The 10,572-nt window shown below is 44.3% G+C and overlaps 1 protein-coding gene across 2 annotated transcripts in view; it reads right to left on the reverse strand.

Annotated features, from left to right (window-relative positions):
* Positions 1-10,198, reverse strand: part of asz1 (ankyrin repeat, SAM and basic leucine zipper domain containing 1) — a 110,104-nt gene extending 99,906 nt beyond the window's left edge. For both annotated transcript variants that reach the window (XM_086009185.1, XM_086009184.1), the window contains exon 1: positions 10,081-10,198. In XM_086009185.1, coding sequence (XP_085865311.1) covers positions 10,081-10,179 — 99 coding nt within the window. In that variant the 5' untranslated portion in view covers positions 10,180-10,198. The remainder of the gene's footprint in view (positions 1-10,080) is intronic.
* Positions 10,199-10,572: the final 374 nt, after the last annotated feature.

Consider the following 10,572-nt stretch of genomic DNA (forward strand, 5'->3'; position numbering starts at 1 on the left):
TGTAATATTAAATCTAAATTTATTAAACATTACTTTGTGTTCTTTGGCACCATTCAGCACAAGGATTAAAAATATTTTTTCCAAATTATAGTTAGAAAATACTGCAGTGGAAATATATTAAATCAGTCAAGCTCCTTTAAAATCAAAGTGGGATTCTTTTTTCCATCACAGTCTTCCTCATCCACAAATCAACTAAATAAATTACACCTTTTGCAACGTTTTCTGTTGTATTGAATGATCCATTCTACATTTGACTATTTTTAGAATATCAGAAGAATTGACTGGAGGGAAAGTATCTATACAACAGCGAGAGAGATAATTTAAAAAAGACTTGCATTTATAGAGCGCCTTTCATGACCTCAGAATGCCCTAAAACACTTTACAGCCAATGAAGTACTTTTGAAGTGTAGCGTTGTAATGTAGGACACATGGCAGCCAATTGCGCACAGCAGACAGGGTCTCGGTTCAACATCTCATACGAAAGACGGCACCTCCGATAGTGCAGCGCTCCCTCAGCACTGGGTGTTCAAGTCTCTGGAGTGGGACTTGAACCCATAACCGTCTGACTCAGGCGAGAGTGCTACCCACTGAGCCACAGCTGACAACTCCTTTCAGTCCTGGTTGATGGAGGAATGTTGGTCAGGACACCAGGAGAATTTAGCTGATACAGTTCGAGATACACAATTTTTGAACGACCTCATGTTAAAAGGGTGCTGTCACCACAGTGAAGCAGCTACCAACAAATGTGTTTTTTGTTAACTATAATCAATAAATGATGCTGGTTAACTAAAAATACAATGGGCCGTATTTTCCGATGCCTACGGGTGTGTACGAGCTGTGTACAGACCCGTAGGGACATCGGAAATGCCGATCAGTCAAGAATGCTCGACAAATCGGACGCCTGCCCTGGAGAAGGGCCTCTGCGGGGGGGGGGGAGGGGGAGTTCCACTTTCTGCAGAATCTCCGCCCGCTGAAAACCCGTAGAAATCTTACGCCTGGTAAAAGCAGGTGTCAGGCCTGCATAAGAGTTAAAAAAAAGTTTTTAAAAAGTTTTCACTCATTTATCATTTAAAAATACTTTTAAAAAGGTAAGTTTATTTTTAGCCACGTAAATTTTTTAATTATTGTTTTCAAAAAATTTAATTTTTGTTTAAAATATTTAATTTATTGTAATTTGAACTTATTTAAAAAAAAGATTTAAAAAAAATGTATTTAATGTTTTACTGTGTTTTTGAGGTGATCTCCATTCATATATTTGACAGGTCTGTCTGTCAAGTGTATGAAGGGAGATTCCTTTCTCCTATTGGCTCCCCATGGCCCACGTGATCCCAGGAACGCTTGCAAACCTCCACATTTCGAGAGGCCCAGGAGCGGAAGTATACGCACCTCGGGAGCCTTCAGGTAAGTTAGTAGATTTTTCCAAATCGGATGCCTCCGCACGCAGGAAGCCTCCGATCGGAAAATATAGCCCATTACTTTTATATAGTAACTTTCACATTTAAATATCTCAAAGCATGTCACACAATGAATTATTAGATAGAAATTACTACTATATCAATGGATAAATGATAATACTTTTATTTTAATGGAGTGGTGCTTAAAACAGGTTAATGCTTCAATTAGAATAGAGGAATGTCAGACAACACTTTAAGCATTTGCTCATTATTATGTAGGCAAATGGAGCAATCCTGCACTAACAATGCCCTAAAAACAGATGAATGAAATGAGCATCCTCATTCCTTTTAGTATTGGTTGAGGGAGAAATGTTGGTCAGGACACCAGGAGAATTCCATTCTTTGAATAATACAATGGATCAACATCTAACTGAATGGGCAGCTAGTTAAACATCTTGGTTTAATGTCTTACTTCAAAGAATATCAGTAATTTTCTCTTCTCTTTCTATGCATTTTAGGGGTGTGTTAATTTCTCTTTGATGTGTCGGAAGTTTGTGTCTGGGAGGTGTCTCCAAATGTGTTTATTTCCCTTGTCTTGTGTGTGTATGGGCTTCAATATGTGTGTGTATTGTGTTTGAGGTGGTGCTCTTTCTATGTATGGTTGTGTGTTAGGGGGAGGGGGTGGTTTCGTTATCTCTTTCCCCTCTTATGTCTAGGTAAGCACAAGGTCACCAGAACATCTACAGGCACTTCCCTTAAAACATGGGCACCATTAATAAATATGCACGTGACTATTTTTATATCATAATTTGGATTAATTAAGCTGTTACTGTCCTGCAAGGCTACTTCACTGCACTGGGAACGATAGTATTTCTTTCCTTGCTGTGTGTTTGGTGAGGGAGTGAGCACTTTGCGTTGGGTGTCGGAGTGATCGCTGTGTATCTCCCTCCACCCAGTGGGAGACTGCAAGGTGATAACTCAGCACGTGTTGAGGCGAGTGAGCTGTTTCTCCCTCCTGTAAGTGGGTTGGGGGGGTGAGGGGTTGGTCACTGTGTCTTCCTCCTCCTCACTGTATGAAGATTGAGATGTGTGGTACCTGTCTGTCGTCTCACTCTGAGGGGGTCAGCATGGATATCGATTTCTCCCTCCTCAGTGTGAATGTTGGCGTGTACAATGTGCGTCTTACAGTAGTGTTGTACTACATGCAGTGCAGGAATTGCAGGGTGTAGTACCTGTCTCTCAATGTGAGGGGGTTGGAGTAGGTGGAAATTGTCTGCCTCCTCCTTTACTGTACGGGGGTTGTGTCTGGTATTTCTCCCTCCCTCCCTGTTGGGTGGGGATATTTCCCTCACTGCCTGCGTCTGGGTTGGGATTTTTCTCTCGTCTTCTTAAGTAAGCTGGGGCATTTTTCTCTCCCTGTGTTGGTTGGGGCATTTCCTCTCCTTACCATCTAATCAGGGTATTTATCTCACTGTGTCAGGGTAGTGGTATTATCTGTGATTGGGGCTCTCTCTCCCCACTTTCTGTCTGGGTTCAGGTATTTCTCTCTGTTGGGTGCAGGAGATTATTCCTGCTCTTTCTCTCTCTCTGTGTCTTTCTCTCTCTCTCTCTCTCTCTGTGTCTTTCTCTCTCTCTCTCTCTCTCTCTCTCTGGGTCTTTCTCTCTCTCTCTCTCTGGGTCTTTCTCTCTCTCTCTCTCTGGGTCTTTCTCTCTCAATTCAATTCAATTCAATTCAAATGCTTTATTGGCATGAAAGTTTACAGAGAACCATATTGCCAAAGCTTACATAGCAAAAAGGTACAGTTTTCCAACATTCTGTAGGTGTCAATCGGTTTGACATTTGTTGGGTACATACAATATTACTTTTAAACAATATTAATTTTAAACAGTCTTTGTACTTCATTTGGTACGTTCAATATTAATTTTAAACAGTCTTAATTTTAAACAGTCCTCAGGTTGTGACATGTTGTTACATATTTGGCCCCAAGGTATGGTCTGTCTCCTTCTCCTAGGACTAATCTCAATTTTGACAGGTCATCCAATTCCTTGAAATCTGGGGTTGTTTGGCTTAGCTTGTTGAATAATATGTTTCTTGATGTGTTGAATTTTTCGCATTTTAGGAGGAAATGCATTTCTGTTTCAACCTCGCCGGCCAGACATTGATCGCATATTCTATTCTCTCTAGGCTGCCAGGATTTCTTGTATCTGCCTTTTTCAATTTCCAGTTGGTGGTCGCTTAGTCTGTACCTGGTGAGGGTCTGTCTCTGTTTTGTGTCTCTGATGGTCGTGAGGTAGTCTGCCAGTTTATATTCTCTTTTTAGGGCCCGGTAACATTCTAATCTGCTTTGGCTTTCGGTTATTTTGTTCCAATGTTCCAGGTAGGTTTCTTTGCATTGTTTAATGATTTGGTTCACTCGGATTGGTGTTTGGACGGCTGTGTTGGTCTGGGGCTGGTCAGGGTCCAGCTGAGTGCTTAGTTTCAGTAGCAGCTGACTCAGGGGACTCTTTTCTGGGTTTAGCTCTTGGGTCTGAAAGGCTTTGAAATGAAGGGTGTCTGGGGAGCTAGATTTGAGGTGATTTAGGAAGTTTAGTGCTCGTTTTTGGATGTTTATTATCAGTGGGTATCTGCCTAGTTCGGCTCTGCATGCATTTGTTGGCGTTTTTCTTTGGATGCGAAGGATGCTTCGGCAGAATTCTGCATGTAGGGCTTCTATTGTGTGTTTTTCCCATTTAGTGTAGCTTTGGTGATTTAGCGGGCCCCATACTTCACTACCGTACAGTGCAATGGGCAGGATTATGCTGTCAAATATTTTGAGCCAGATTTTGATTGGGATTTGGATGTTGTAGAATTTTCTTTTTATTGCATATAGGGTTCTTCGGGCTTTTTCTTTTAGTGCATTCACTGCTATGTTGAAGCTCCCTGATGCTGTAATAGTTAGACCAAGGTAGGTGTAGCTCATAGTGTGTCCTATAGTGGTATCACTGAGGGTAAACTGGTATTTGTTTTCCTGACATCTGGGCCTTTTTTGAAAAATCATGATGTTGGTTTTTTTTAGATTTACTGTTAGAGCCCAATTTTGGCAGTATTTGTCGAGTAGGTCTAGTTGTTGCTGTAATCCCTGTTCTGTGGGAGACAGCAGAACCAGGTCGTCCGCATAGAACAGGGATTTCACTTCTCCATCCAGGAGACGGAGACCTGGTGACTCGCTTTGCTCCAGCATGTCTGCTAATTCATTTATGTATATGTTGAACAGGGTCGGGCTCAAATTGCAGCCCTGCCGGATGCCTCTTCTCTGGGTGAAGAAATCGGTGCGTTTGTCTCCAATTTTGACCCCGCATTTGTTTTTCAGATACATTGATTTAATAAGGTCATAGACTTTGCCCCCTATTCCACACTGAAGAAGTTTATAATAGAGCCCTTCGTGCCATATAGAGTCAAAGGCTTTCTTGAAGTCGATGAAACAGGCGAATATTTTCCCATTTTTTGTTTGGTGTATATGTTTTTCAATGAGGGTGTGAAGGGTATAGATATGGTCGGCGGTGCGGTGTTTTGGAAGAAAGCCTATTTGGTTTTTTCTGAGGATATTATGTTTGTTAAGAAAATCAAGTAATCTACTATTTAGAATACTGCAGAATAACTTCCCTAGACAACTGTTGACACAGATGCCGCGGTAGTTATTTGGGTCTGATTTGTTTCCACTTTTATATATGGGGGAGATTAGTCCTTGGCACCAGATATCGGGAAAACAGCCTGAACGTAATATGATGTTGAATAATTTGAGTACCGCACCCTGCATCTCCATATTGCTGAACTTGAGCATTTCATTTTTGATGTTGTCTGGGCCACAGGCTTTCTTTAGGTGGAGAGATTTTGTTTTTGTGGCCAGTTCTTTCCATGTGATTGGGGAGTCTAGAGGGTTTTGGTTGTCTTTAATTGTTGCTTCTAATGTGTGGAGTTTTTCTGTGACCTGATGTTGACTTGGGTTTGTTTCGTTTATTGGGATGTCTTTGTAGAGGTTTTCAAAATGTGTTCTCCAGATGTCGCCATCTTGGATTGGTAATGCTTGTAATTGTGTTGTACTCAGGTTATTCCACATTTCCCAGAATTGTTTTGGATTGGTGGAGTTTTCAATTTCTTCGAGTATTTTGTGGGTATAGTTTTGTGTTTTGTTCCTAATGGTGTGTTTATATCTTTTGAGGGTTTCATTGTATCTAGTACGTAGGTCCGGATTGTTTGGTTGGCGATGCTTTTGGTTTGATATTTTTCTCAGGTCTTTTCTGGCATTTTTGCATTCGTGGTCAAACCATTTCTTATTTTTATTTTGTCTTTTGTGACGCTTCCTCTTCTGTTTCACAAGGTCGGCTTTTACAGCTGCCTCATGGAAGATCATATTTATATCCTCTATGGCCATGTTTACACCATCTCTGGTGATCTCGTATGGGTTTTCTTTAAATTTTGATATTTTACTTGTGAGATCAGGTGACTTTAGTGCTGTGATGAATTTTTCTCCACTGTCTGGGGCCCATCTGTATGTCTGGTTTATTTTATGGAGCTTACTGGGTTCCTTTTTTGTGTCTGTAGTTTGGGCAGAAAGTTTAAGGTACATATTTATTTGGTTATGGTCTGAGAGGGGGGATTGCTGCCTGACAGTGAATGAGTTGATATCGCAGGGGTCCAGGTCAGTGATTGTATAGTCCACCACACTAGACCCAAGAGTTGAGGAGTATGTGAGCCTCCCTAGGGAGTCCCCTCTGAACCTACCGTTAACTATGTACAGGCCTAAGGCTCGGCAGAGTTGCACTACCTCCCTACCGCTTTTATTTATTTCACGATCAAGGTTGTTCCGATTTGCGATGGCTGGTGTGACATCTAGAGGGGTCTGGCCAAACACATGGTTGTTTCCCTGTGGGTCTATGAAGTCAGGTTCACAACCGGTCCTTGCATTTAGGTCCCCACATATTATCACCTTTCCTTGGGCCTGGAAATGGCTGATTTCCATGTGGAGAGTATCAAAGAACTCCTCTTCGAAATATGGCGATTCTATTGGAGGTATGTAGATCGCACATAAGTAAACATCTTTTTTTGATATTCCTATATTTTTATCTAGTTTTAGCCATACGTGTGATTTTCCCTGTTTTACCGGTGAGATGTGTTTGTCCAGTTCTCCCTTATACCACACCAATATTCCCCCGGAGGTTCTGCCCTTGCATGTTTTAGTGTTCTTTACTGAGGGCACAATGATTTCATGGTACATTGGAGGACAGTGGGTCGGCACGTCCTTTTGGCACCATGTTTCTGTTAACACAATTATATCAATGTCTTTTATAGCTTTTAGGAAGTACTCTTCATCCCAAAAGTTGAGGAGCGGAGGCCCTGGATATTCCAGCAGCTTATGTGGAAAGAACGCATTTATATAGTTAAAAAAAAACGAAATAAAATGGACCTATTTTGTGGGATGAGTGTGGAAACACTATTTTCTATAATGCTAAATGATGATTTAGTATAAATTTCATGAGGCATGCACATATAGCTATCTAATAATAGTAATAATACTGATAAGATAACAATATTAATAATCTCTGGGTCTTTCTCTCTCTCTGGGTCTTTCTCTCTCTCTCTCTCTGGGTCTTTCTCTCTCTCTCTCTCTGGGTCTTTCTCTCTCTCTCTCTCTGGGTCTTTCTCTCTCTCTCTCTCTGGGTCTTTCTCTCTCTCTCTCTCTGGGTCTTTCTCTCTCTCTCTCTCTGGGTCTTTCTCTCTCTCTCTCTCTGGGTCTTTCTCTCTCTCTCTCTCTCTCTGGGTCTTTCTCTCTCTCTCTGGGTCTTTCTCTCTCTCTCTGGGTCTTTCTCTCTCTCTCTGGGTCTTTCTCTCTCTCTCTGGGTCTTTCTCTCTCTCTCTGGGTCTTTCTCTCTCTCTCTGGGTCTTTCTCTCTCTCTCTCTCTCTCTCTGGGTCTTTCTCTCTCTCTCTCTCTGGGTCTTTCTCTCTCTCTCTCTCTCTGGGTCTTTCTCTCTCTCTCTCTCTCTCTGGGTCTTTCTCTCTCTCTCTCTCTCTCTCTGGGTCTTTCTCTCTCTCTCTCTGGGTCTTTCTCTCTCTCTCTCTGGGTCTTCTCTCTCTCTCTCTCTGGGTCTTTCTCTCTCTCTCTCTGGGTCTTTCTCTCTCTCTCTCTCTCTGGGTCTTTCTCTCTCTCTCTCTCTGGGTCTTTCTCTCTCTCTCTCTCTGGGTCTTTCTCTCTCTCTCTCTCTGGGTCTTTCTCTCTCTCTCTCTCTCTGGGTCTTTCTCTCTCTCTCTCTCTCTGGGTCTTTCTCTCTCTCTCTCTGGGTCTTTCTCTCTCTCTCTCTCTGGGTCTTTCTCTCTCTCTCTCTGGGTCTTTCTCTCTCTCTCTCTCTCTGGGTCTTTCTCTCTCTCTCTCTCTGGGTCTTTCTCTCTCTCTCTCTCTGGGTCTTTCTCTCTCTCTCTCTCTGGGTCTTTCTCTCTCTCTCTCTCTGGGTCTTTCTCTCCAATTCCAATTCCAATTAAAATGCTTTATTGGCATGAAAGTTTACAGAGAACCATATTGCCAAAGCTTACATAGCAAAAAGGTACAGTTTTCCAACATTCTGTAGGTGTCAATCGATTTGACATTTGTTGGGTACATACAATATTACTTTTAAACAATATTAATTTTAAACAGTCTTTGTACTTCATTTGGTACGTTCAATATTAATTTTAAACAGTCTTAATTTTAAACAGTCCTCAGGTTGTGACATGTTGTTACATATTTGGCCCCAAGGTATGGTCTGTCTCCTTCTCCTAGGACTAATCTCAATTTTGACAGATCATCCAATTCCTTGAAATCTGGGGTTGTTTGGCTTAGCTTGTTGAATAATATGTTTCTTGATGTGTTGAATTTTTCGCATTTTAGGAGGAAATGCATTTCTGTTTCAACCTCGCCAGCCAGACATTGATCGCATATTCTATTCTCTCTAGGCTGCCAGGATTTCTTGTATCTGCCTTTTTCAATTTCCAGTTGGTGGTCGCTTAGTCTGTACCTGGTGAGGGTCTGTCTCTGTTTTGTGTCTCTGATGGTCGTGAGGTAGTCTGCCAGTTTATATTCTCTTTTTAGGGCCCGGTAACATTCTAATCTGCTTTGGCTTTCGGTTATTTTGTTCCAATGTTCCAGGTAGGTTTCTTTGCATTTTTTAATGATTTGGTTCACTCGGATTGGTGTTTGGACGGCTGTGTTGGTCTGGGGCTGGTCAGGGTCCGGCTGAGTACTTAGTTTCCGTAGCAGCTGACTCAGGGGACTCTTTTCTGGGTTTAGCTCTTGGGTCTGAAAGGCTTTGAAATGAAGGGTGTCTGGGGAGCTAGATTTGAGGTGATTTAGGAAGTTTAGTGCTCGTTTTTGGATGTTTATTATCAGTGGGTATCTGCCTAGTTCGGCTCTGCATGCATTTGTTGGCGTTTTCCTTTGGGTGCGAAGGATGCTTCGGCAGAATTCTGCATGTAGGGCTTCTATTGTATGTTTTTCCCATTTAGTGTAGCTTTGGTGATTTAGCGGGCCCCATACTTCACTACCGTACAGTGCAATGGGCAGGATTATGCTGTCAAATATTTTGAGCCAGATTTTGATTGGGATTTGGATGTTGTAGAATTTTCTTTTTATTGCATAGGGCTCTTCGGGCTTTTTCTTTTAGTGCATTCACTGCTATGCTGAAGCTCCCTGATGCTGTAATAGTTAGACCAAGGTAGGTGTAGCTCATAGTGTGTCCTATAGTGATATCACTGAGGGTAAACTGGTATTTGTTTTCCTGACATCTGGGCCTTCTCTCTCTCTCTCTCTCTCTGGGTCTTTCTCTCTCTCTCTCTCTCTCTGGGTCTTTCTCTCTCTCTCTCTCTCTCTGGGTCTTTCTCTCTCTCTCTCTCTCTCTCTCTGGGTCTTTCTCTCTCTCTCTCTCTCTCTGGGTCTTTCTCTCTCTCTCTCTCTCTCTGGGTCTTTCTCTCTCTCTCTCTCTCTCTGGGTCTTTCTCTCTCTCTCTCTCTCTCTGGGTCTTTCTCTCTCTCTCTCTCTCTCTGGGTCTTTCTCTCTCTCTCTCTCTCTCTCTGGGTCTTTCTCTCTCTCTCTCTCTCTCTGGGTCTTTCTCTCTCTCTCTCTCTCTCTGGGTCTTTCTCTCTCTCTCTCTCTCTCTCTGGGTCTTTCTCTCTCTCTCTCTCTCTCTGGGTCTTTCTCTCTCTCTCTCTCTCTCTCTGGGTCTTTCTCTCTCTCTCTCTCTGGGTCTTTCTCTCTCTCTCTCTCTCTGGGTCTTTCTCTCTCTCTCTCTCTCTGGGTCTTTCTCTCTCTCTCTCTCTCTGGGTCTTTCTCTCTCTCTCTCTCTCTCTGGGTCTTTCTCTCTCTCTGGGTCTTTCCCTCTCTCTCTCTCTGGGTCTTTCTCTCTCTCTGGGTCTTTCCCTCTCTCTCTCTCTGGGTCTTTCCCTCCCTCTCTCTCTCTGGGTCTTTCTCTCTCTCTCTCTCTCTCTGGGTCTTTCTCTCTCTCTCTGGGTCTTTCCCTCTCTCTCTCTCTGGGTCTCTCTCTCTCTCTGGGTCTTTCTCTCTCTCTCTCTCTCTCTCTGGGTCTTTTTCTCTCTCTCTATGGGTCGGTCTTTCTCTCTCTCGGCGTTTCTCTCTCTCTGGGTTTTTCTCTCTCTCTATGGGTGTTTCTTTCTCTCCTCACCGTTATGTTGAGGTCATCAAAACCCTCACAGCCCAGGTACCAGCCGTCGTCTGAATCGTCCAACTCAGCGCCAGCAGCCACGCAGCGAACAGCCGCCATCCCCGCTCCAGCTCGGACTCCCTCGCCTCAGCCCCTCCCCTCCTCGGGCCCCCCTCAGCCCCTCCCCCTCCTCGGGCCCCCCTCAGCCCCTCCCCCTCCCCGGGCCCCCCTCAGCCCCTCCCCGGCCCCCCTCAGCCCCTCCCCCTCCCCGGGCCCCCCTCAGCCCCTCCCTCCCCTCCTCGGCACCCACCCCCCCTCAGCCCCTCCCCGGCCCCCCCTCAGCTCCTCCCCCTCCCCGGGCCCCCCCCTCAGCCCCTCCCCGGCCCCCCTCAGCCCCTCCCCCTCCCCGGGCCCCCCTCAGCCCCTCCCTCCCCTCCTCGGCACCCACCCCCCCTCAGCCCCTCCCCGGCCCCCCCTCAGCTCCTCCCCCTCCCCGGGCCCCCCCCTCAGCCC

This window comes from Somniosus microcephalus, chromosome 16 (genome assembly GCF_052327205.1).
Source record: "Somniosus microcephalus isolate GS21.2 chromosome 16, FLI_Smic_1.0, whole genome shotgun sequence".
Lineage (NCBI taxonomy): Eukaryota > Metazoa > Chordata > Chondrichthyes > Squaliformes > Somniosidae > Somniosus > Somniosus microcephalus.